Here is a 26686-nt window from a genome sequence, read left to right on the forward strand (position 1 = left end):
CGCGAAAGCCTTACTCCGTCAGTACCAGCAGGACAGGACTCCCCTCGTTATTCACCGCTACGATGAGTTTGCACAGCACGTGGGAGGGGATCGAAGGCAGGTCATCCTGTTGGAAGATATATTTGGGTATGAAGAATTTCAGTATAAACAGTCCCAGAAGTGGTCAAGTGCAGTTACAGTGCTGAGAGAATTCTGCAATCAAGACAAATGCATTGCTGTCATAACCATTCGTGACACTGTCATGGCTGATCTTAAAAGTAAATGTAAATCTGAAGGAATAGTGTCAGATTTGCGTTTGTTAGAAATCGAAAGATCAGATTCATTCACAGAAAGTGAAAAAACACAAATGCTGAGAAAACATGCTGACGCAGCGGGTAAAGAGCTGACAGAGTCGATGCTACAGGACATCCTCGCGGTCGACACGAGTAAACACGTGTTCCCAAAATGCTGCAGAGATTTTGCTCAAAACAAAGATCCACATCGTTCTCTGAAGGACATATTCAAAGATGAAACTTCTTTCATTACAAGATCGTTGTCTGATCAGAATGCTAAAGTATTAGTCGACAAATTAATGGACGCGATTCGTGATCGTCATGTGGTCCATCTCCGTGACTTGCTAGAGCGCGGCGTCAGTGCTACGTCTGAGGACTGCTATGGGAACCTCCCCCTTCACCTAGCCAGCAGACGTGGCAACGCGCAAGTTGCACGCATCCTTCTGGCTTGGAGAGCAGACGTCAACGCAGCAGACTTCCAGATGCACACAGCCCTGCATTACGCCAGTTCCATGGGACACAAAGATGTCGTGGGATTGTTGTTGGAGAAAGGAGCTGACGTTGACGTTGCAGAGAAAGATGGCTGGAGTGCAGTTCATTTTGCTGCAAGCAAGGGGCACATTGACGTTCTTGAGCTACTGATTACAAGAAGTACTGCCGTCAATATACCGACACTTACTGGTGACACTCCACTGCATGTTGCGTGCACGTCAAGGCAGCTCAATATTGTCAAGAAGCTGCTGCAAAGAGGGGCTGATCCTGAAGCTTCTGACAAAGAAGGAAAGACAGCCCTGCACGTCGCATGTTTTCACGGCTGCGTTGATATTGCAGAAGTCTTAATTCAGCGTGGAGCCTGTCTAGAAGCCAAAGATCAGCTCGAGAAGACGGCACTGCATGTTGCGTGTGAGGAGGGACAAGCCAGCCTGGTCCAGGTTCTAGTTGAGGAAGGTGCAGCTACAGGTATGAAGGCGAAGTTTGATACACACTACGATTTTCTTAAGTGTGCAAATGCAAAAATTGGTGAGGCCATAGTGTCTGAGGTTTTTGAAGCCGATGTTCAAGAGGAGACAAACTATCACACCCCACTGGAATTGTCGTGCATCAAAGGTTATGACAAGGTGGTGTCTGTTCTTTTGAAGGCTGGTGCAGGTTTTGAAAATGGAGAAGATAACAGGGTCTGTCCGTTACACTACGCCTGTTTGATGGGCCATGACAAGGTGGTGTCTGTGCTTCTTGATGCTGGCGCTAACGTGGAGGCCGAGGATGGAGACACTGACCGCCCACTGCACTATGCATGTGCGATGGGCCATGACAGGGTGGTGTCTGTACTTCTTGCCGCTGGTGCTGACGTTGGCGCAGAAAGCAAAGACAAGCGCCGTCCGCTGCACATTGCGTGTGCGATGGGTCATAACCACGTGGTGTCTTTGCTTCTTGGTGCTGGTGCTGACATGGAGGCCGAGGCTGAAGGAAAACTCCGCCCACTGCACTTTGCATGTAAGACGAGCCATGACAAGGTTGTGCAGTTACTGATCAGCGCTGGCGCCAGTGTAACAGCAGAAAAAGGAGATCTTTCAACACCACTGCACTGTGCGTGTTACAGTGGTGACTGTGTGTCAGCCAGGTTGTTGCTTGATCATGGCGCCCTGCTTGAAGCAAGGAATGCTGCTGGTGACACCCCTCTCAACACGGCTTGCTATTATGGTCACAGGGAACTCGCCCTCATGTTGGTCCGCCATGGTGCGGATATCCACACCACAGACAATGCGGGATATAGGCCGCTTCACAGCGCCTGTTTTGAAGGATACACGGACGTAGCCCTGATGTTGATCAGGAAAGGTGTAGACATAAACAAAACAGACACAGCTGGGGAAACAGCATTGTGCAAAGCATGCTGGCAGGGAAAGGCTGGCACTGTGGAGATGTTGCTGGAAAAAGGCGCTGACATAGAGATTACAAACAACCAGAGAAGCATACCCTTGCACATTGCAAGTTGGAGTGGGCATACTGACATACTGCTGATGCTGATCGATAGAGGTGTTGAGATTAATACAAAGAACAAATCTGGACAAACTGCTCTGTACAAAGCATGCTTGCAAGGTAATGTGAACGTTGTCAAGATGTTGCTTGAGAAAGGTGCCGACCCACAGATCGCAAGTAACCAAGGCATCACACCCTTACACGCTGCATGTTGGAATGGACATACTGACACAGCACTGATGTTGATCAACAATGGCGCAGGTCTTGATACAGCAGACACAGGCGGTGAAACCCCTCTGTACAAAGCATGCTGGCAAGGAAAGGTAGACACTGTCAGGATGTTGCTGCAGAAAGGAGCTGACCCACAGAGTGCAAAAGGTGACAGCAGAACACCTCTACACACTGCTTGTTTCCATGGACACACTGACACAGCGCTGATGCTGATCCAAAGAGGTGTTGATATTGATAAAACAGACACATCAGGACAAACTGCGTTATTCAAAGCATGCTTGCATGGAAAGGTTGACACAGTCCAGATGTTGTTAGAAAAAGGAGCCGACACAGAAATCGCAAGCAAACATGGTGTAACACCGTTACACATCGCATGTTTGCTTGGACATTCTGACATAGCACTAGCATTGATCAACAGTGGTGCTGACATCAATAAGGCAGACACAGATGGGGAAACCGCTCTTTACAAAGCATGCCGACAGGGAAAGATGGATACTGTCAAAATGTTGCTGGAGAAAGGAGCTGATATGGAGATTGCAAACAAAGACTGTGTAACACCCTTACACACTGCATGCTTCAATGGACACACTGACACAGCACTGTTCCTAATCAACAGAGGTGTTAAGATTAACAAAGCAGATACATTTGGAGAGACAGCTCTTCACAAAGCATGTGCTCTGGGAAAGGTGAACATTGTAAAGGTGTTGCTAGAGAAAGGAGCCGACCCGCAGATTGCAACAGAGGACGACAACACACCTTTACACACTGCTTGTTACCATGGACACACTGACATCGCGCTGATGCTGATCAACAAAGGTGTAGACATGAACAAAGCCGGTACATTTGAAGAAACTGCTCTCTACAAAGCATGCAGGCAGGGTAATGTGGTCATTGTTAACGTTCTCTTGGAGAAAGGAGCCGACCCACATATTGCAAACGAGGACGACAAAACACCTTTACACACTGCTTGTTACCATGGACACACTGACATCGCGCTGATGCTGATCAACAAAGGTGTTGACATGAACAAAGCCAATAAAATTGGAGAGACTCCTCTGTACAGAGCATGCCGACAGGGAAAGGTGGACATTGTCAAGGCTTTACTGGAGAAAGGAGCTGACCCACAGATTGCAAAAGAGAACGGCAGAACACCTCTAAACTCTGCATGTTACAATGGACAAACTGACATCGCGCTGATGCTGATCAACAAAGGTGCGGACATTAACAAAAAAGACAAACTGGGAAAAAATGTGTTATTTGATGCATGCGGTAAGGGTAGGGTAGACACTGTCAAGATGTTGCTGGAGGCAGGAGCTGAATATGATCTGGTATCAACGGAAGGTCTGACACCATTGCACGTAGCCTGCTGGGAAAACCACGAGTCCGTAGTCCGACTGCTCTTGTCGTGGGGAGTCAACACTAGTGCTAGAGGTTCGAATGGTAAAACAGCGTGTCAGCTTGCAAGAACAAAACATTTACACAATATAACCGAACTTTTCAACAAAAGCACGTAGAAGAAGCACATCAGTATTAATCTATTTTGACAAGCACTTTGAAGCATCACGCATTTATTGTATATTTCAGTGAGGACAACTGTAAAACCATGAGGTTTTTGTGGTTCACTTTTGAGTGGTTTTCCACTTTGCTATTTGAGTTGCACACACTGAACGATGTACAATATTCATCTCTAAAAACAATTTCAGACACAAAGCCATATTTATCACACACCGGGGTAAATAAACATTTTCTTTGTTTTTGGTAACCTCGGAAATTTGCAGAAAATTGTTAAACCAGTTCCATTATGGACTGCGCCTAGCGTTTTTTAATACTGCTTTGGGTTTTGCACTTTTTGACGATGTTGAAAAGATGACAATACTGAGTAAATGTCAAACGGTCTTCTTTTTATAATCGGATGTTATTGGCTTACGCATTGATTGTCGATGTCATAACAATGAAATATCTGGTTATAGTAGGGTAATAAATGTAGTTTTGATTAGGAACATAGTCATTGTCTGTTTTAAGCTTCCAAAGAACAATAGCATTTAAATTTACTGACACTGTACAGTTGCAGTACAAATGTTCTTTTGGAATAGAGATGTGCTATGGGTAGTGTATATACATTGCAGTTGTTGGCGTGTACCAGTTTAATGAATGCTCAATAGATGTACATTTTTGCACATTGTCATTTACCTTGAAAGCAAGCTAGTTCTTATATTTCCCGCAGTGGGGCACTGCGGTTATGAAATTAAAAGCCCCTCCTGTTTTTGGAACCGCAGGAGCTTTCTAGTTTGCTGTTTGGTAGATTTTTGGTTCCTCTTTCCTGTCATGCTCTCTTTTTCTTCATGAATTCTTTTCTTTTTTCTGCCTTCTTGCTCATTCACCTGTATTTTTTCCAAAAATCTCTTCTCTTGCCGCTTGTCTCGCGATTCATGTATAGTTTAATCTGTTAGTGTTCTGATGTAAGTCCAGCAGTAGATAGGTTAAGCCTATTTTAACATACTGGAAACTGGTAATCTTCCAGTAGGTATTAATTTAGTTTTACTAAAGCCTGCTGGGACACAAGTAATGGGTTAGTGCATTTGTAAACAGGAATCGCTTGACAAGTGGCCCCCTTCATCCCCCCCTTCCTCGTCCTGATATGGCTCTGCGTAGTCGGCTGGACGTTAAGCAACAAATAAACAAACAAACAAACAAACAAACAAAAGTTCTTATATTTGTCACGCTCATAAGATAATTTCATTTTTTTGTTTGTTAGAGTTTTGAGAAAAACGCAAAAACCTTCTTTGGTTTGTGAACAATCTACCCATCTCATTTTAGTCATAAGTTTCAAACTGCCTATCTCGAGCGGTTAACAGCGGTATACGCGTGAGATAAAGAGCTGACAGCAACATTTTCAATCATCACAAACGCATAACAACCTCGAAAAGGCGTTTGCATTCTCCAAACAAGTCTTTATGTGTCAAAACGAAAAAAGTGCTCAACTCAGTTTTGCTCACAGTAACCGTGGCAATGGTTTCCGATGGTCTGAGGGTGTTGTTACTCGTTGTTGATAACAAAATAATACTGCAATGCAGTTTTTCTGTTGATTTACCTTTTTGCGTGTTTCCCCTCCATTTTCTTTCAAACCTTGTTCGTTCCGTGTTGTGTCTGCTTTTTGTTGTCTTTTGTGTTCTTATTTTTTTTCTGATGAAGCTTCGTTATCGTCTTGTGTCGTCTTTGTATCGGTGAGTACAGTAATCCTTTGTTTTTTAACTTTGTTCATCTTACCACAGTTACTTCGTTGTTTAGATTTTTGTTGATTTACTGTTAATTCATATTTTAAATGTTGATTCAACTTTGTGTATTATGTGTCCCATCTTTTAACCCCTGTTTGGTTTGTACTGCTTTAGCTTTTTGTTTTTCTTTGTACGAGTATTTGTTGTCCCGTAAAAGCCTCCATGGGCGAACATTTGACTTTGTCTTTGTGTGTACTGTCCTTGTTTTGGTGAGTACCGATTTCTTTTGTTTTCAACTTCATTTATTGTCCGTTTTGCTGTTACGTGATTGTCGCGTAATCGTTTCAAATCACGGGTGATTTACAAACCTAAGCACGATTTTCATGTATAAAGAGATGTGCTCACATTTGAAACATCAAGGTCATCATCAGGTAGTAAATATAATCATGATGTGAAATGTAATCATATTCTGTTCTGTCATTTCCTGGGAAAATAACATTCGTATTTTTGGACACTGGAAAGCTGCACATAACTGTATCTTGGCTTTTGGATTAACGCTGTAAATAAAGTATACATTTCTTATTTATTTCTGTTTTTGTTGCAGTTTTTGTTTGTACCATGGTTTGTAAGATCTGTTCTATGAATAGGACGTAAATAATATTAACAGACTGTGTTAATAACAAAAACAATAACAGTAACAAATAAGTTACTGTCCATTAAAATTAAAATAAATCTGCCACACATCAGTCTTAGCTGCCTTCACAGATTTTTAAACGTACGTTATAATAAAGGATTATGAAGACATTCAATAAGACAATGACACATAACATTTGTAATAACAAGCACGCCTGCCACGCACTCGATGTCCATTGCTGTTCGTCTTTTGGACATCACAAGTACTGTACATGAATGCTGACAGTGGAATGTCATTCTTATTTTCTGTCTATTTACTATTTTGTTTGCACCATTTACATTGTCGCTTGTAAGTCATGTACATGATGATTACCAGTATAGGATTACTCTTTTATGTGTCCTTGTATAAAGAATACACAACTGCAATTCAGAAATTCTGCTTTACTGCTCTACTAACCTGCAATAACCCTGATTTTGAAAATGGTATGTTGCATGACATGTTTCTCCATCTTCCCTTTAATGCTCCAATGGTAGATTGTCATTACTTAAGTGGGTGTCACACTTGTGTTTGTTTCACTGCTTATGCATCGCATTATGCGATTTGATGATGAAATCGCGGTCACACTCTTATTACTGGTAAGTTGACTGTTGATACGAAAACAACACCTGCTGCATTTTTAGCGCGTTCAAGCCACTTTGTGCTATATCATGTATGAAGATTACATTATATGAAAGATCTATCGTTCTTAATGAATTTTCATTTACTTGTGTGCTTTGTATTGTAAAATTCATGAATGTGCCTTGAAAACTTTGTAAGTTGTATTAGTTTCTTTCGTTGTTTATTATTATTTGATTTTGAATTGTGTACAGAATGATTTTTGACTCACATGCGAAGCAAAAGTGAGTCTATGTACTCACCCGAGTCGTCCGTCCGTCCGTCCGTCCGGAAAACTTTAACGTTGGATATTTCTTGGACACTATTCAGTTTATCAGTACCAAATTTGGCAAGATGGTGTATGATGACAAGGCCCCAAAAAACATACATAGCATCTTGACCTTGCTTCAAAGTCAAGGTCGCAGGGGCCATAAATGTTGCCTAAAAAACAGCTATTTTTCACATTTTTCCCATTTTCTCTGAAGTTTTTGAGATTGAATACCTCACCTATATATGATATATAGGGCAAAGTAAGCCCCATCTTTTGATACCAGTTTGGTTTACCTTGCTTCAAGGTCAAGGTCACAGGAGCTCTTCAAAGTTGGATTGTATACATATTTTGAAGTGACCTTGACCCTGAACTATGGAAGATAACTGTTTCAAACTTAAAAATTATGTGGGGCACATGTTATGCTTTCATCATGAGACACATTTGGTCACATATGATCATGGTCAAGGTCACTTTGACCCTTATGAAATGTGACCAAAATAAGGTAGTGAACCACTAAAAGTGACCATATCTCATGGTAGAAAGAGCCAATAAGCACCATTGTACTTCCTATGTCTTGAATTAACAGCTTTATGTTGCAAGACCTTGGATGACCTTGACCTTGGGTCAAGGTCACATGTATTTTGGTAGGAAAAATGTGTAAAGCATGTGAGTCGTATGGGCTTTGCCCTTCTTGTTTTATGTTTGTTTTTGTGAGACGCTTAGATCTATTAGGATTTGTGCCATATAAATATCCTCATTATTATTATTATCATTTATTCATACTTCTTCCCCTGTCCTTTCGTTTTGGAATGTGAAATCTGTAATTCTTCTTTCTGTTCTATCGTATACATTGTGCTCCGTTTTTCTGATATGTTTCGTTTGTATATATATATATATATTTATGTTCCTGGAGACGACCTTAGGGTCAAAATTGTTGAACATTGTTGCTTCGTCGTCTGCGTAAATAAGTTAGTACAGTATTGTTTGGTCTTTACATTTCTGGCTCTCGCATGCAGCCATCATTGTTCTCCTACTGGTTTTAGCTAAACATTCGTTAGAAATCTTGATGAAATTGATTTGACATAAGTCAGGTTTGGAAGTAGGTGAAAACAATGGTATTGATATCTACAATTCTGAAAATACAGAATAGTGTTATGTTATTAATCAAAAGTTTGTGGAAAAACAATTTAGGATTCAACATTCTGTGTTCATGATGGTTGTAAACGCTACAATGCATAGTGCTACCTAAGTGACAATGTTGAAGTTTGATTTGTTATTTTTGTTATTTCTACTAGCGACTGCGATTTCTGTCACGTTATAAAAATGCATGAGGCAGTGACGTGTGTGTGTGCGTGTGTGTGCGCGCGCGTGTGTGTGTGTGTGTGTGTCTGTATGCCTGTGTGTGTCTGTGACTTGAGGCGAGGAAGCTTGAGTGTATACTGCTAGTTTTAGTGAATGTATTTTTATACTTATGCTGTCCAGTGTTGTTTTAAATTAATGCTGTTGATCAGTTTGTTGATACGTGTGTTGGTGTAAATGGCTGGATTGAAATGTTTCTTAACCACAATGTCATCAAAAATTCCCAACCTCGGGCAAATAAAGATTCTGTATTCTGTATTCTGTATTCTTCTCTTGTCATTTAAATGCCAGAAGAACTACCAAAGCTTAATATTCAGGGCTTCATGAAATGCTCCTTTACCCTACAGAAAGATACAAACGATTGTTGTTGAAAGTCTGCTTCTGTGCATGTGGTCCTTGTCATGTCTTTATTTTTATGTTCAGAGTAAATTAAAACCGTTTAAAAAGCTTTTTGTGTTATTTAAGAATGTTAACACGTAAAATTACGTTTCAATTACATTTGCATTGTCTTTGTTTCGTTTTGCTTTGTTTCAGCTTTTGTATGATTAAATTATTTGTATGTTAAGACAACAATGTTAAGATAAATCTTTGGACTCTTGTGCATGACAGAGGAAAATATTTACACTTAGCTTGTAATGTCTAAGAACGTAAAATACAAAGAAAAGGCGCAGTAGCTAAATGTTGATTTGTTGACATACTCACAACTGTTGTCATAACAGGCCCCTTCAGGAACACAACCACTGTTACGTCTGTTTTGGGCAAGATGAAAGGCAGAATCTTTGGTCAGAATATTTTTTGTGGCCATATTGTGGCTATGCAAAATTCAATAATAAGCCTATGTTATTTTTATTTGCGGATTTGTTCCTGTTAATCTCTAGATTGGTTAACACAAGAACATCTCAAAACTATGTTTAAAGTGAATTTCAAAGGTTATTGTGTTGCTTCCATATTTTTTTTATATTTAAAAAAAAAAAAAATTTCAGTTAAAAAAAAGCCAAGTTATTGTGCTGATTTAAAAAAGATATTTATAATTTTTAAATAAAAATGATTTCTTTCAAAAGCAGTACATTCTTGTCAACATTTTGCTTTATTTTCTGTTTGTTTTGTTTAATATATATCACGTATGTTTGCTGATCGATGTATATTTTCCAATGTTTTGTAAAGCGTCATTAACTGCCAATTGTACTTATTTGTATGTTATGTCTCACTCCCCGCACCCTTTTGAGCCATGGTAAAGCCATTGTAGAGCAATTCGAGCCGTGGAGAAGCGCGCGCTATATAAATGTTCTATTATTATTTAACACTTTCTACCCCACCTATCTTGATCAATTTTTTTTTAGCCAAGACCAGCTGTGCTGCAGCAGGTCACTCAGAATTGTAGTAACTGTGTAGTAACTGTGTATTAACACGCTGGAATGCAGGCGTTAGATGGACGTTACAGGAAGCGACTGAAGCTAACAGTCTGAGCGGATATATCCGTACCTAGTCAGATAGTATGAGCTGGTACTGATATATCCGTACCTGGGAGACAATGAGTTAAATGAAAGGGTGTTTGTACTGTGTGTAAAAGCCTGACAGTATCTGTGATGGTTTACGGTAGGCTTACTGTGCCTTTTATATTAGATAATGTTATGTTATTGGGTTTTTCCCCCTTTGGTTGTACAGCGCTTTGAGCAGGGTTTAAACTCTGGATACACGCGCTTCACAAATATTATCCTTTATTGTTATTATTATTACTTGTGTGTGTGTGTGTGTGTGTGTGTGTGTGTGTGTGTGTGTGTGTCAGTGTGTGTGTGTGTGTGTGGTTGTGTGGTTGTGTAGTTGTGTGTGTGTGTGTGTGTGTGTGTGTGTGTGTGCGAGGTTGAGTGTGTGTGTTTGATATTCATCAATTAAGCCTCACTTTGTAATAGTACAACCATTCTTCAAACACAGACATCTTCTGTCCACCGATCGCGTATTCTCATTAAGCCTGAACGCTGGTACTAACTCTTACTTTCTCGTGAGCATCAGCAGTCTGGCACTCTTTGAGACGCGATCGCTCTAACCCTTGAACATCACAGACACACAAAACAGTGCTGCCTTCCGCTCAACACACAGTCTGACACGACTGTCAACAAACATGGGAAGTCCACTCTGACACTCAGTTTGCTGGTCTCGCCGGCGCCTGTTTTCCGTGCGTTCGATTGATTTTGGTTGAGGCGGGTGTTCGGGCCTTGAGTCGGGTGGCTTGGCAGTTACGGGTGACGAACCATTTGTGAAATGGTCTGTGTGGGTTTGAGTGAGCGGCACTGACCTCTCCTGTTTGCTGGCATGTTGTGTGTCTGGGACTGAAAGATTTGACCGTGTGTGTGTTGCTGCAGTATTTGGAATTGTGCAATCCGACCAAAGCCTACCTGTTGTTCAGTTTGGTGACCGGAGCCGGACAGTGGTTTTGGTGTTTGTGCCATGGTCTGTGTGTGTTGTGTAGGTTGTGTAGCACAGACCTGTTCAGTCAGGCGTGTGTGTGTTTGTGACTGAGAGGCTTACCTGGTACGCGAGTCGTTGTAGCTGTCTGGAGTTGTGAAATTCCGACGTACCTGATCGCTTGCTGATCGGCCCGGAGAGAGGTTTTGGGTACTTCAGTTTGTGTGATAACTGTGTAGTTTTGTTTGTTCAGCGGGTGGATTAATTTCCTGATCGTCAGTCTGCCAGTCTGAGGTTTGTTAGTCTACAGTCATATGTTTGTGCTTTTCATGGTGTCACCAAACAGATCGAACCAGGTTTTGGAGAAGCTAAACATTCCCATAAAGGACAAGCAAATATCAATACGATAAAACAGCCTGATCGAGCCCTAGACGGATGAAGCTTTTCTAACGACAGTTGGAAGCTGTGTTCAGTAACTTTTCTCTCGGTTTTTCTTTTGTTAGTTCGTTTCAATACTGGTCATTTGTTGTCTTATTCTGGCTGAACACACACACACACACACACACACACACACTGACACACACTATCACACACTATCACACACACACACACACACACACACACACACACACACACACACACACACACTCACACACACACACACACATACACACACACACACCAAAAACACACACACACACACGCACACACACACACACGAGACAGAGAGGGGAGGTGAGGTCCCACACAGTTCCCAAACGACATTCAACGTGTATGCCATATAACTATAAGATTCATTCAAAGACCAAGCCGTTTTCTTTGGGAATGACGTTTTCTTTGGGAATGACGTTTTCTTTGGGAATGAGCCAACATAGCAATTGGTAGCCAATGTTCACTCGCGCTGTATGTGACTATTCACAGGAAATAGATTCTACATTTTGTGCTGCGCGCTGAAATGTAACGAAAGCAAAAATGACTCAAATGCGCTGTAGTGTGTGTGTGTGTGTGTGTGTGTGTGGGTGTGTGTGTGTGTGTGGGTGAGTGGGTGTTGGTCCCACGGTGTGTGCGCGCGCGTGAGCGATTGTGCGTGTGTGTGAGAGAGAAAGAAAGAGGGGGGGGGGGGGGGCGAGAGAACATTTGTGTTTGCATGTGTGAGTCCGTTCACGCGTCCGTTTATGCGTTTACCTACGTGATTGTGTGTATATAAAGTCAGTGTGTGTGTGTGTGTGATACGGTGTGTGTCAGAATGTGTGTGTGTGTGTGTGTGTGTGTGTGTGTGTGTGTGTGTGTGTGTGTGTGTGTGTGTGTGTGTGTGTGTGTATGTGTGTGTGCTTAGTTGAGAAAACCTATGCAGCAACACCTGATCAACATGGTGCAGGGGCGGATCAGTTCATTTTATGTTTTTGGAATCAGGAAATGATGTAGAATAAGATGAACGTAAATGTGGATCGTTTTATATATAAAAAAAATTACAATTTTCAGATTTTTAATGACCAAAGTCATTAATTAATTTTTAAGCCACCAAGCTGAAATGCAATACCAAAGTCCGGCCTTCGTCGAAGATTGCCCAAATTTGGTTGAAAAATGAGAGCGTGACAGTGCCGCCTCAACTTTCACGAAAAGCCGGATATGACGTCATCAAAGACATTTATCAAAAAAATGAAAAAAACGTCTGAGGATATCATACCCAGGAACTCTCATGTCCAATTTCATAAAGATCGGTCCAGTAGTTTAGTCTGAATCGCTCTACACACACACACACACACACAGACAGACAGCCGACAGACAGACAGACAGACAGACACACATACACCACGACCCTCGTCTCGATTCCCCCCTCTATGTTAAAACATTTAGTCAAAACTTGACTAAATGTAAAAAGATAAGTAGAGTAAAAATAAATGTCACCAAAGTTGCCGCGAGCAGCAACCTTTAATTCACGGGTCTGTATTCATTTGTTTGTCTCTCTTCTCATTCCGCTCGCTTTCTCTCCACTATTTATTTTGAACTATAACAGACTAAAAATCATAACACCGACTCCACGTATTGACCTTTTCAAATCAAGCCTTCTTTATTCAGGTGCGGTCCTATGGAACTCACTGCCTATTTTTCTTAAGCATAAAACAAACACAGACAGCTTCAAAAAAATTTATATGTCGCACATAATGCAACTAAACATGCGCTGAATGGTTCATCAATTCATTCAAAATGTATGTGCATGTTAAACAAAATTATAACAATATGCAGATCTAAATTAAGTTATGTTAAAAATTAACACTTGGAAATTGTACTTAAAATGCAGCATGACAATTTATTTTTTAAATTTGTATCTGTATATACAGTTATAATGTATTAAGTTTGATGTGATAATTCTTTGATTATATTGTTTCTTGTTCTTGTTGACCCTATATTAGGGCGAGGGCTGGATGTAAAAAAGCAATATTCTTGCTTATCTATTACCCTCGATAATAAAGATTTTGTCTTGTCTTGTCTTGTCCACTTTCTCTCTTCTACTTCTGCACTTTAATAGCATACATATATAAAGTGTTTTTACTCCTCTTTAGATCTCCTGGACTCCAAAACATATACCGAATGGACCACTCCATCAAAACGGGCTTTGTCGCTACCACCTGATGTCACCTTGTTTAAGGTCACCTGCCATTGCAATCCAGTGGCACCAATAACTAACCCTTCGTCTCCGCCTGTTGTTGCCGCACACCTTTGGTAAACTGAGACATCAGTGTCACCACTAACTTTCTCTCCGCCCAGCCGGCACGGTGGCCAAACTCGGTCTGAAGCAGACCCGCGCCGTTCTGAGGTCTGCAACACCTGTCATCAACACCTCGTCACTGCCTCGCTCCCCCACTGTCGCCATGTGTACCAACAACTGTTGTGGGGCGTGCTGCTGTACACGCAAGTTCGCCTACATCGCTGGCATGGTCGTCATCGCTATCGCCTTGAAGATGTCCTTGTGGGTGAGTGGTGGGGGTCGGTGTGCTTCGGCTGTGGTTTTGGGAAGTAGGATGGTGTTGGTGGTTGGTGTGGTGGTGTTGGTGACGGTGGTGGTGGTGTTGGTGGTGGTGGTGGTGGTGTGTGTGTGTGTGTGTGTGTGTGTGTTTGTGTGTGTGTGCGGCGTAGTGTGCATGTGCGTGTGTATGCGTGCGTGCGTGTCAGTGTGTGTGTGTGTGTGTCAGTGTGTGTGTGTGTCAGTGTGTGTGTGTGTGTCAGTGCCATGTGTGTCAGTGTGTGTGTGTGTGTGTGTACGGTCACAGTGTGTGTGTTTGTGTGTGTGTGCGTATGTGCATGTGTGTGTCAGTGTGTGTGTGTGTATGTGTGTGTGTGTGTGTGTGTGTGTGTGTGTATGTGTGTGTGTGTGTGTGTGTGTAATAAGGTGAGGTGGTGGCGTTAGTCTATCAGTGACGATGCTGACGATGACGTTACTATGACGACACCATTGAGGAAGAATAAGAGGCAATTATCAAAACGACACCAACGATGTTGATGATAAACGCCAACCGAACAACACCATTCTCACGACATGACTCTCTGTCTAATCCCTACAGGGCACGTTTTTCCTGGCCTGGGTGTACCGAGAAGGCGGAACAGCGATCACTGCCGAGACCGTGGAGTATTATGGTCTGTGGACGGCCTGCAGTCCCAGTGAGTTTGACGTCTGTCGCCACATCTTCGACGGGATGCCGGAAGTTGGTGAGTCTCTGGCATTAGTCAGTTATTGGATGTTTTTAAAACTGTGGTTGGCCTTGTTTGAATTGCCATGCCTTTTATATGCTTAGAAAGTATTTGTACACTATGTAAATTTGGGGGACGTGGTCTTACCTCAGCGAGTCATACAAACAGTAATAGACGAACTCGGGAATTAACTTTATCAGGTTCTAAAATCAAATAGGAGGCACGCAGTCGTTTTACATTCAGAATGTTTTGGAACTCTTCCTGTAGCCTTCTCTGATGGATTTCTGTCTGCACTGTTCTGGTGGATTGCTTAAAGTTTTGTTTTGTTTTTTCTTTCTTGAAGGGGTGGGGGTATGCTGTGGAAGGTGGGCCGGGTGGCACCTTTCTTTTTTAACATCCAGTCTTTGACAGTGATGTAGGAGAGAATTGCGGTTTGCCTTCACAGTTAACTATTTCCATATTACCTCCCTTCCTGGATGCTGGGGGAAAAAAGGTGGCAATGCCAATCGTGCATAGCTTCAGTCAAGTCACTTCTTATTTCCTTCTGTTTGTCACAGAAAATGCTACCAGAGTTGTTTGCCTGCACCGTTCACTTTCTCCATATTTACCTCCCTTACTCGATGCCTGCACAGTTCACTTTCTCCATATTTACCTCCCTTACTTGATGCCTGCACAGTTCACTTTCTCCATACTTACCTCCCTTACTTGATGCCTGCACAGTTCACTTTCTCCATACTTACCTCCCTTACTTGACGCCTGCACAGTTCACTTTCTCCATACTTACCTCCCTTACTTGATGCCTGCACAGTTCACTTTCTCCATATTTACCTCCCTTACTTGATGCCTGCACAGTTCACTTTCTCCATATTTACCTCCCTTACTTGATGCCTGCACAGTTCACTTTCTCCATACTTACCTCCCTTACTTGATGCCTGCAGAGTTCACTTTCTCCATACTTACCTCCCTTACTTGATGCCTGCACAGTTCACTTTCTCCATATTTACCTCCCTTACTTGATGCCTGCACAGTTCACTTTCTCCATATTTACCTCCCTTACTTGATGCCTGCACAGTTCACTTTCTCCATACTTACCTCCCTTACTTGATGCCTGCACAGTTCACTTTCTCCATACTTACCTCCCTTACTCAATGCTTGCACAGTTCACTTTCTCCATATTTACCTCCCTTACTTGATGCCTGCACAGTTCACTTTCTCCATATTTACCTCCCTTACTTGATGCCTGCACAGTTCCCTTTCTCCATACTTACCCCCCTTACTTGATGCTTGCACAGTTCACTTTCTCCATACTTACCTCCCTTACTCGATGCCTGCACAGTTCACTTTCTCCATATTTACCTCCCTTACTTGATGCCTGCACAGTTCACTTTCTCCATATTTACCTCCCTTACTTGATGCCTGCACAGTTCACTTTCTCCATACTTACCTCCCTTACTCAATGCCTGCACCGTTCACTTTCTCCATACTTACCTCCCTTACTCGATGCCTGCACAGTTCACTTTCTCCATACTTACCTCCCTTACTTGATGCCTGCACAGTTAACTTTCTCCATACTTACCTCCCTTACTTGATGCCTGCACAGTTCACTTTCTCCATACTTACCTCCCTTACTTGATGCCTGCACAGTTAACTTTCTCCATACTTACCTCCCTTACTTGATGCCTGCACAGTTCACTTTCTCCATACTTACCTCCCTTACTTGATGCCTGCACAGTTCACTTTCTCCATACTTACCTCCCTTACTTGATGCCTGCAGAGTTAACTTTCTCCATACTTACCTCCCTTACTTGATGCCTGCACAGTTCACTTTCTCCATACTTACCTCCCTTACTTGATGCCTGCACAGTTAACTTTCTCCATACTTACCTCCCTTACTTGATGCCTGCACAGTTAACTTTCTCCATACTTACCTCCCTTACTCGATGCCTGCACAGTTCACTTTCTCCATACTTACCTCCCTTACTTGATGCCTGCACAGTTAACTTTCTCCATACTTACCTCCCTTACTTGATGCCTGCACAGTTCACTTTCTCCATACTTACCTCCCTTACTTGATGCCTGCACCGTTCACTTTCTCCATATTTACCTCCCTTACTTGATGCCTGCACAGTTCACTTTCTCCATATTTACCTCCCTTACTTGATGCCTGCACCGTTCACTTTCTCCATACTTACCTCCCTTACTCGATGCCTGCACAGTTCACTTTCTCCATACTTACCTCCCTTACGCAATGCTTGCACAGTTCACTTTCTCCATATTTACCTCCCTTACTCAATGCTTGCAAAAATCAGTGTGGCAATGGTACAACTGACTTAGTCAAGTATTTTTTTGATTCGTTCTGCTTTTTTTTTTTTTTTTTTTACAGAAAGTGCGACCAGAGGATGCCAGGCACTCATCGTCCTTTACTTCTCCATCGTCGTCGTCTGCTTCGTGTTTGAACTTGTCAGGTGAGTCTGTTTTATCGTCACTTTCCTTTAGTGCAGTAAGGTGATCACATTGAACAGCTACCCCATCAACACATCCTTTCATCAGCTCATCAGCAGCATGGCTGCACAGTGTCATTATATATAAATAAGAGCAAACAGAATAGATTGCAAGAAAAGTTTCAATAGATTTAAATTACCCTCCCCTAATGTGTGCCAACAAACAAACAAAAAAGAAATACAAAAATGAAATAGAATCACCATTTTAGCCAATGACACCAAAGCTATCATTCAACCAGCCAACAAACCAAACCAAAGACCAAAAGAACTATGCAGACAAAAAGAACAAACAATCAAACAGGGAAACGGATACACTGCAAAGTACAAACTTATCATGCATGGGTCTTGAATATTAAAACTATAATGTTAAATACTTAAATTGTTGAAGAAGAGTTTGTAACTAATGTTAATCTTGTCCTTTCTCTCTCACAGCTGTTTCTCGTAATGCTAATCTTGTCCTGTCTCTCTCACAGCTGTTTCCCGTAATGCTAATCTTGTCCTTTCTCTCTCACAGCTGTTTCCCTTAATGCTAATCTTGTCCTTTCTCTCTCACAGCTGTTTCCCTTAATGCTAATCTTGTCCTGTCTCTCTCACAGCTGTTTCCCTTAATGCTAATCTTGTCCTTTCTCTCTCACAGCTGTTTCCCGTAATGCTAATCTTGTCCTGTCTCTCTCACAGCTGTTTCCCTTAATGCTAATCTTGTCCTTTCTCTCTCACAGCTGTTTCCCGTAATGCTAATCTTGTCCTGTCTCTCTCACAGCTGTTTCCCGTAATGCTAATCTTGTCCTGTCTCTCTCACAGCTGTTTCCCTTAATGCTAATCTTGTCCTTTCTCTCTCACAGCTGTTTCCCTCAATGCTAATCTTGTCCTGTCTCTCTCACAGCTGTTTCCCTTAATGCTAATCTTGTCCTTTCTCTCTCACAGCTGTTTCCCTTAATGCTAATCTTGTCCTGTCTCTCTCACAGCTGTTTCCCTTAATGCTAATCTTGTCCTTTCTCTCTCACAGCTGTTTCCCTTAATGCTAATCTTGTCCTGTCTCTCTCACAGCTGTTTCCCTTAATGCTAATCTTGTCCTGTCTCTCTCACAGCTGTTTCCCTTAATGCTAATCTTGTCCTTTCTCTCTCACAGCTGTTTCCCTTAATGCTAATCTTGTCCTTTCTCTCTCACAGCTGTTTCCCTTAATGCTAATCTTGTCCTGTCTCTCTCATAGCTGTTTCCCTTAATGCTAATCTTGTCCTTTCTCTCTCACAGCTGTTTCCCTTAATGCTAATCTTGTCCTGTCTCTCTCATAGCTGTTTCCCTTAATGCTAATCTTGTCCTGTCTCTCTCATAGCTGTTTCCCTTAATGCTAATCTTGTCCTGTCTCTCTCATAGCTGTTTCCCTTAATGCTAATCTTGTCCTGTCTCTCTCACAGCTGTTTCCCTTAATGCTAATCTTGTCCTGTCTCTCTCACAGCTGTTTCCCGTGCTTTGGACTGAAGGGGAAATTCTCAATCATCTTTGACAATCGAATTGTTGAATACATCATCTCTGTTGCTGGTAGGTGTACCGTGTGTGTGTGTGTCCGCGTGTGTATGTGTCCGTGTGTGTGTCCATGTGTGTGTATGTGTGTCCGTGTGTGTGTCCATGTGTGTGTGTATGTCTGTCTGTTAGTGTGTGGCTTTCTGTGTGTCCCTGTGTATCTGTATACATACATGTGTGTGCGTGTGTGTGTGTGTGAGAGAGACAGAGAGAGAGAAAGAGAGAGAGAGTCCCCCTTTTACCATTGGACCCTTTTGTCCGAACATTCTCAGTCGCTTGATTCAGGGGAGACAATTGCTTGTACAGTTCATTATTTTATTATCTCCCTTTCTGAATCCTATCGAAGGGATTTTTAGGTGTAGAAGAGCACTGTGAACTGTTTTTGCGAATGTGTTGTTTTGTCCTGAATAAATCGTTCCAAAAATTCAACCTTTCTTATACTTTAAATTTTTTAATTTAATATCTTTTTTTTTCCTATAAATAAAGCAGTTTATTTGCAAAAATATTACTGGCACGGCGTGTCTTCTTTTTATTTAAATTGTATATTCCGTGCCTCTCTCTCTGTGTTACCAGCGGTGTTGGGTTTCCTGGGCATGCTGGTGTTTGCTGCGGAGGTGAAGAACAAAGCATCGCGCGGTATCGGCCAGGAGGACCAGACAGCATGGGGCTTCGGCTTCTCGCTCTCCTCACAGATCTTCACCGTCATGGGCTGCTGTCTGCTGGCCTGTGGCAGGACCGTTAGCACCACCACTGTCTGACACACAGAGTGCCAGAGTGATGATACACCAGGGGCTGATCAAAGGGTAGGAGGTAATGGAGGGGGGATGTCCAAATTGTGGCAGGGGGCCAGGGGCTGCCAAGGCGAAGCGAAGGGGGTAAGACGCTGAAGATAATGCAACTTAATGAGGTGCATTGTGGGCCTCTCCTGGAAGATAACAAGGTTAATCACACTGCATGGAATCCTGAGTAACATCAAGAGACAGAACTTTTTAAGTCTCTTTGATCTCAATGTCAAAATAGGGTGGATGTAAGGAGGGGGTGCAAAAGATTGAACGAGTGGCTGTGTGTGTGCGTATGTGTGTGGGTGTGTGTGTGTGGGTGTGTGTGTGGCTGTGTGTGTGCGTATGTGTGGGGGTGTGTGTGTGTGTGGGTGTGTGTGTGTGGGGGTGTATGTGTGTGGGTGTGTGTGTGCGTATGTGTGTGTGTGTGTGTGTGTAAAAGAGAGAAAATGGGGAGTGCATTATCTACCAGACAAGCATTTTTGTGATGACTCTTCAAATTGTACATACAGGACAAACACTCATCTTTCAATGTTGCCCTTTTGTGACCTCTGAACTGTGTTATTATTGTTGTTATTGTTAATTCCCTGCTTTATATTTTGATTCCCATGAACATATATATGTTGGAGTTTAGTAAACTGTGTTAAAGACGTCATTTTTCCTCGCTGTTTGTTTGCAAGTACTGTTTCTGCTTAGTATCATACCCAACATCCTTAACCCAAATGTCCCTTAAAAAAACTTGGAGTCTGTTTTGCTGTCATTGAAAAATTAATATGATTCTGACTTCCGCCAACTGTTTGTAATTTGAATAAAGCTGTAACACTGTCATAAAGTCATGCATGTTCACATGTCACAGGACAAAACTAAGTGTGTGTGAGAGAGAAGAAAGTGCTTTTGCATGCATGCGCTGCGTGTGTGTGTGTGTGTGTGTGTGTGTGCGTGCATGTGTGTGCGCGTGCATGTGTGTGTGCGTGCATGTGTGTGTGCGTGCATGTGTGTGTGTGTGTGCGTGTGTGTGCATGCGTGTGTGTGGGTGTGTGTGTGTGTGTGGGTGTGTGTGTGTGTGGGTGGGTGTGTGGGTGTGTGTGGGTGTGTTTGTATGTGTGCATCAGAAAGAGAGGAATGAGAGAGACAGAGAAGTGTGAGAGAGAGAGTATTCAAACAACACACACATGCTTAATCAATTTTAAGCTTTATAAACTTCTGAAGCCGGTGGAAGAAAAACACACAGGAAATCTTGTCCACATTTCTCTCCAGCCATAGAGCTGCATTGGAACATCTAAACATATTCACACACCTAAATAAACACATTCTCAATCAGAAGCATATTATCCGCACATTACATATACACCTCATTCATTATTGGCATGAATTATGAAGTACTGAACAAAGTCGCTTGTTGAATGCACTGTGACAAAATTCAGGTGATAACTTTGTACAGTGGAACCCCCTTTTAAGACCCCCCCCCCCAACCTTTTTAAGACCTTGCTATTTAAGACTAAATGTTCACAACCTCTGTAACCATCCCTCCAATTTAAGACTCTCTCCTTTTTAAAACCCAATTTTCTCAGACTTGGCGGTCTTAAAATGGGTGTTCCACTGTTTGCAGATGGTTAGCGAAAATGGCTAGAATTTACACACATCTAGATCTCTTTCTTTATTTGGTGTTGAACGTCGTTTTCAACCACGAAGGTTCCTCCGAAAACGGCGTATGGCTGCCTAAATGGCGGGGTAAAAAACGGTCATACACGTAAAATTCCACTCGTGCAAAAAACACGAGTGTACGTGGGAGTTTCAGCCCACGAACGCACAAGAAGAACAAGAAGAACCACGAAGGTTATATCGCGACGGGGAAAGGGGGGGAGATGGGATAGAGCCACTTGTTAATTGTTTCTTGTTCACAAAAGCACTAATCAAAAAATTGCTCCGGGGGCTTGCAACGCAGTACAATATATTACCTTACTGGGAGAATGCAAGTTTACAGTACAAATACTTAACATTTCTTACATACTGCTTGACTAAAATCTTTACAAACATTGACTATATTCTATACAAGAAACACTTAACAAGGGTAAAAGGAGAAACAGAATCTGTTAGTCGCCTCTTACGACATGCTGGGGAGCATCGGGTAAATTCTTCCCCCTAACCCGCGGGGGGTACACATCTAGATGACAGTAGTGATTAGCTAAAATGGCTAGAATTTACACACATCTAGATGACAGTCATGATTAGCTAAAATGGCTAGAATTTACACACATCTACATGAAAGTCGTGATTAGCTAAAATGGCTAGAATTTACACACATCTAGCTAACAGTCGTGATTAGCTAAAGTTTACACACATCTAGCTGACAGTCGTCAACATTCACACTGGAAGAATGCACGTTGAGGGAAAACTACTTCCCATGATATATACACGCGCTCATGTTACTCACAGACTAACACGCAACGAAGGTGACTTTCTTTCTTTCTTTATTTGGTGTTTAACGTCGTTTTCAACCACGAAGGTTATATCGCGACGGGGAAAGGGTGGAGATGGGATAGAGCCACTTGTCAATTGTTTCTTGTTCACAAAAGCACTAATCAAAAATTTGCTCCAGGGGCTTGCAACGTAGTACAATATATTACCTTACTGGGAGAATGCAAGTTTCCAGTACAAAGAACTTAACATTTCTTACATACTGCTTGACTAAAATCTTTACAAAAATTGACTATATTCTATACAAGAAACACTTAACAAGGGTAAAAAGAGAAACAGAATCCGTTAGTCGCCTCTTACGACATGCTGGGGAGCATCGGGTAAATTCTTCCCCCTAACCCGCGGGGGGTAACGAAGGTGACCTCCTACCCCTGTAAAGCAATGTGTAAATGGCCATAGATCCTACCAGGCATGTAAATGGCCATAGATCCCACCAGGCATGTAAATGGCCATAGATCCTGCCAGGCATGTACACGGGATAGGACATCCCTCCACACAACAAACACCACAGCCAACCGCCTGGCTGCTTTCTGCGCAGAGTGGAAACATTTTCACTGACTTGATTTACCTAAATCAACTAACCTGACACCTTTTACATTATGGAAAATTAATTGAACACAAATAACTTATTTTTGTGCACAGTAGGAATTTAAGCTGACTTGATTTCACCTAAACACCTCTTTTCAATATGGCATCACAAAACAAGAAAGGTAAGTTGTTAGAACGTTTGTTATTGACAAAACAATACGTTACAGTCACAAATATATCGACCTAACGGTCTTTTAAGTAACAAGAACTTCGCTTGATGGAATGTATGGCCGCTTGTTGGGAAAGTCACAAGAAATATATACATTATTATATATAAAAAAACAAAATTCATTCGCTTGTGACTTTCCCAACAAGCGGCCGTACATTCCATCAAGCGGCCGTCCAACAAGCGGCCGTACATTCCATCAAGCGGCCGTACATTCCATCAAGCGAAGTTCTTTTAACTAATTGTCTGTGCACTTAAAAGACCGTTGGGTCGTTAGTTTGTGACTGTAACCTATTGTTTTGTCAATAACAAACGTTCCAACAACCTACCTTTCTTGTTTTTTGATTCTGAACTTTCGAACGTTGGCAGTCTCTTTGTTTTTGGATTTTTTGAATATGGCAAATTAATTTGGCAACAAATTTCAACTCTGACCAGAAGTGACCAAGCTGCTGATTTTGTACGTGCACCTAAGTGGGACGATGTTCCTAGCCCATGCAATAAAAGCGGATAGATCTGTTGCCATTTACCTCATTATTCACAAAGAAGAAGGTATATTTACCCTCAAAATCAGTCATATTCATCATCAACGGTGCATGAAAATTGCACCAATTTTCAACCAAGGTGACATTAGTATAAAAGTTTTAATAAAATGATCAAAACATTCAAGATGAAATATGACATGGTATTTTTCCTCATAATTGAGACAATACTAATGAGACAATGTACACATTAAAACAACATAATTACATACCTGTCAAATCCTACGCATTCAGCGTAATTCTTATGTTTTTTCGGTGTTTTGGGGGTCCAACGTCGTATACCTCAAACCATACGCATTTTCAGCATTTTCAGCTTTTTTGTTTTGCTTTTTTGTTTTTGTTTGTTGCTGGCATGGACTGCTGTTCATTCATTTCTGAGGAGGAGCTTGCACCAGCCACACAACAGAAGTTTTGGCATGATGTGCGCCAGTTCTACGTGGCCTGTATGAGGAAAATGTTGAATAAATTTCCATTTGGCAGTGAAACCCTGCAACACTTTCAAGTGCTGGATCACAGTCTGGGAGCTGACACACTTCTTGCAGGTCAAAATTAACTCTGATGCATGCTGCCATGATTTTAAGGTGACTGGCAGCAATGATTGACAAAGCAAAGATTTGCACAGATGAATACAACAAAGAACACAAGTGACAAGTGAGAAACAAAATGAACGAACAAGAGTGCAGTGTAAATGTATTACATGTAGTGGTAAATAAAGAGCAGTTTGTGTAAAAAGGAATTTATGTGTTTTACTTTTAGTTTGCGAAAAACAATCTGATTGGTTTAGTGTGTATGCGTGAGAAGTTGAATTTGTGCGTTTGTCCTGATCCACGCATTAACTATGGTTTTTGATCCCCAACTATGGTTTCTTATGCCATTTACTATGGTCAGAGGCCAAAAGTACTTGACAGGTATGTCATTATTTTCTGACATAACAAAGGTAAAACTAAAACAAATATTTCTGTTGTCTCTAATTCTACAGAATTCTACAAGATTCATGTCATAATTAAAAAGAACTCGCACACATCAATGTGTTGAGGGTCTAAGACATGTTAAAGCCCAAAATCCTAAACTTGTACTTACAAAATCTTGCAACATATACAAGTGTTCAGACTATGGAACTATAAAACCTCAAAACTTGTACTACATGTCGCTGAACAAATCAACACGATGCATCTACACGTACAAAAAACATTAGTGCCATCAGATGCTGCCACAAATCTGCCTGGAAAGCTTACAAGCTTACAAAAGGAAAGTTTAATTATTTATTTAAAGATGAAAATATTGGCAAAACTACACTTTCCATTCAGTCGATACTCGACGGAATGCTTTAACGAGGTGAGTTTTTGTTTACCGTTCTTTCTTTATTTGGTGTTTAACGTCGTTTTCAACCATTCAAGGTTATATCGCGACGGGGAAAGGAGGGAGATGGGATAGGGGAAAGGGGGGAGATGGGATAGAGCCACTTGTCAATTGTTTCTTGTTCACAAAAGCACTAATCAAAAAATTGCTCCAGGGGCTTGCAACGTAGTACAATATATGACCTTACTGGGAGAATGCAAGTTTCCAGTACAAAGGACTTAACATTTCTTACATACTGCTTGACTAAAATCTTTACAACATTGACTATATTCTATACAAGAAACACTTAACAAGGGTAAAAGGAGAAACAGAACCGTTAGTCGCCTCTTACGACATGCTGGGTAGCATCGGGTAAATTCTTTCTCGTCCCAACCAATATGGGACTCCCCCTAACCCGTGGGGGGTTTTGTTTACCTCTCACATTCCCTAACAGAGAGCAATACCAAAACAAAATGTCTTTCAAAGTACAAAACCTGGTTCTCACAAAAACAAACAAACAGTTATTGTGTTACGCAAACCAGCCAACCCAAGGTTGAAACCCATTAATTACATTTGGGAGGATAAAAACCTCTCTGATGAAATATCAAAGTCAAATTTTTCAGATTTTTTTTTTCCTGGTAAAATACAATGTATCAGACATTTCTGGTTAAGACGGTCTTTGTCTTCAATTCAATCAATCAATCAATCAATCAATGAGTCTTATATCGCGCATATTCCGTGGGTACAGTTCTAGGCGCTCTGCAGTGATGCCGTGTGAGATGAAATTTTATACGGCCAGTAGATTGCAGCCATTTCGGCGCATATTTACCTTTCACGGCCTATTATTCCAAGTCACACGGGTATAGGTAGACAATTATTAACTGTGCCTAAGCAATTTTGCCAGGAAAGACCCTTTTGTCAATCGTGGGATCTTTAACGTGCACACCCAATGTAGTGTACACGGGGGGAGGTTCGGACATCGAAGAGAGTCTGCACACAAAGTTGACTCTGTGAAATAAATTTCCGCCGAACCTGGGATCGAACTCACGCTGACAGCGGCCAACTGAATACAAATCCAGCGCGCTACCAACTGAGCTATATCCCCGCCCAAGAGTGTCTGATTAGCACATTTCAAGTTCACAGTTGGCTATCTACACGCTTAATTTATTTCCATTACAGACACAATCTCTTGCTAGCAGATCAAATCAACACAATCCATGTACATGTATAAAAAAAGTTCAAGAAGTTTTTGAGATAAAGAAGACTTAAATTGCTGCTAAAACAAACAATGGTGTTAAGACAAAAAAACAAAAACATAGAATATCAATGATATAAAACATTGCTAAAGAGTAAGTACTAGTCATCTTAAAGAACTCTGGCAATACCCCGATGTAACCCCTGGTGAGTTTGACTGAATAAATCAAACAGTCACTCTACTTTCAGTATGTGACGTCACTTCTACAGGGTCAATTCAGGAGTATGCTAGAACTGTCTTCCAGGATTTCCTTAGCACAGCTGCTTGAGAACGTACAAGGTACTACCAGCTGCCTCTTGACATTCAGTACAAAAACACACACACAAAATAGTACACATGTACTAACAGATTCTCGTTTCTATGCAAAACATTTGGACAAAAACACTTGTCCCTACAATACTGCATGGAATTATTTCTCTGTTCTGAAACACAAGTTCCCGCAGAGCTGTTGAAAAAGTTCATATTTTTGCATTTTGAATCAGCATTTCCCGACAGTGGCAAATATACTCAGACAAAGATGCACGCTTGTCTTCACAGGTTTTAGATTGTTAAATCCTACTTTCTCTCCACCGTCTTTTCCTTTCTTCTTCTTTTACCCCCGCCCCTCCATGCACATTCTCTTTTCCTCTTTGTACTTTCTCTTCTCTTCCTCATTCCTTCAATTCATCAAATGCTAAACGCAGGAGAACACACACACACACACACACGCAAACAGACACACACACACACACACACACACGCACGCACAGACACAGATCCAAAGTTTTACAAGGAACAGAAACCTACATTCAAAGCTCAGATACACACACACCCC

At 41.6% G+C, this 26686-nt stretch overlaps 2 protein-coding genes and 1 long non-coding RNA gene across 3 annotated transcripts in view; 2 read left to right on the top strand and 1 right to left on the bottom strand.

Moving 5' to 3' along the window:
• The first annotated feature begins 210 nt into the window (after nucleotides 1-210).
• The window catches only part of LOC138980525 (serine/threonine-protein phosphatase 6 regulatory ankyrin repeat subunit B-like), a 57707-nt gene continuing 31231 nt past the window's right edge, over nucleotides 211-26686 (top strand). The window contains exon 1 of the mRNA XM_070353414.1: nucleotides 211-7947. Coding sequence (XP_070209515.1) covers nucleotides 242-3994 — 3753 coding nt within the window. The 5' untranslated portion in view covers nucleotides 211-241 and the 3' untranslated portion in view covers nucleotides 3995-7947. The remainder of the gene's footprint in view (nucleotides 7948-26686) is intronic.
• Nucleotides 10841-19781, top strand: LOC138980920 (uncharacterized). Its single transcript, XM_070353780.1, has 6 exons — nucleotides 10841-11310; nucleotides 13581-13991; nucleotides 14580-14724; nucleotides 17090-17171; nucleotides 18665-18747; nucleotides 19303-19781. Exons 2-6 carry the CDS (start codon nucleotides 13890-13892, stop codon nucleotides 19485-19487), a joined length of 597 nt encoding a protein of 198 aa, XP_070209881.1. The 5' UTR covers nucleotides 10841-11310; nucleotides 13581-13889; the 3' UTR covers nucleotides 19488-19781.
• LOC138980523 (uncharacterized) lies at nucleotides 20685-23598 on the bottom strand. The gene is made up of 2 exons (XR_011460364.1): nucleotides 21771-23598; nucleotides 20685-21672 (listed from the first exon to the last, which is right to left on the bottom strand). It is a non-coding gene; the product is annotated as an uncharacterized lncRNA (long non-coding RNA).

The sequence above is a fragment of the Littorina saxatilis genome, linkage group LG11, assembly GCF_037325665.1.
Source record: "Littorina saxatilis isolate snail1 linkage group LG11, US_GU_Lsax_2.0, whole genome shotgun sequence".
Lineage (NCBI taxonomy): Eukaryota > Metazoa > Mollusca > Gastropoda > Littorinimorpha > Littorinidae > Littorina > Littorina saxatilis.

Coding starts and splice junctions, on each gene's coding strand:
- LOC138980920 (XM_070353780.1), top strand. CDS start 13,890: ATGTGTACCAACAACTGTTGTGGGGCGTGCTGCTGTACACGCAAGTTC. Junction 14,725..17,089: donor CGACGGGATGCCGGAAGTTG/GTGAGTCTCTGG, acceptor TTTTTTTTACAG/AAAGTGCGACCAGAGGATGC. Junction 18,748..19,302: donor ATACATCATCTCTGTTGCTG/GTAGGTGTACCG, acceptor CTGTGTTACCAG/CGGTGTTGGGTTTCCTGGGC.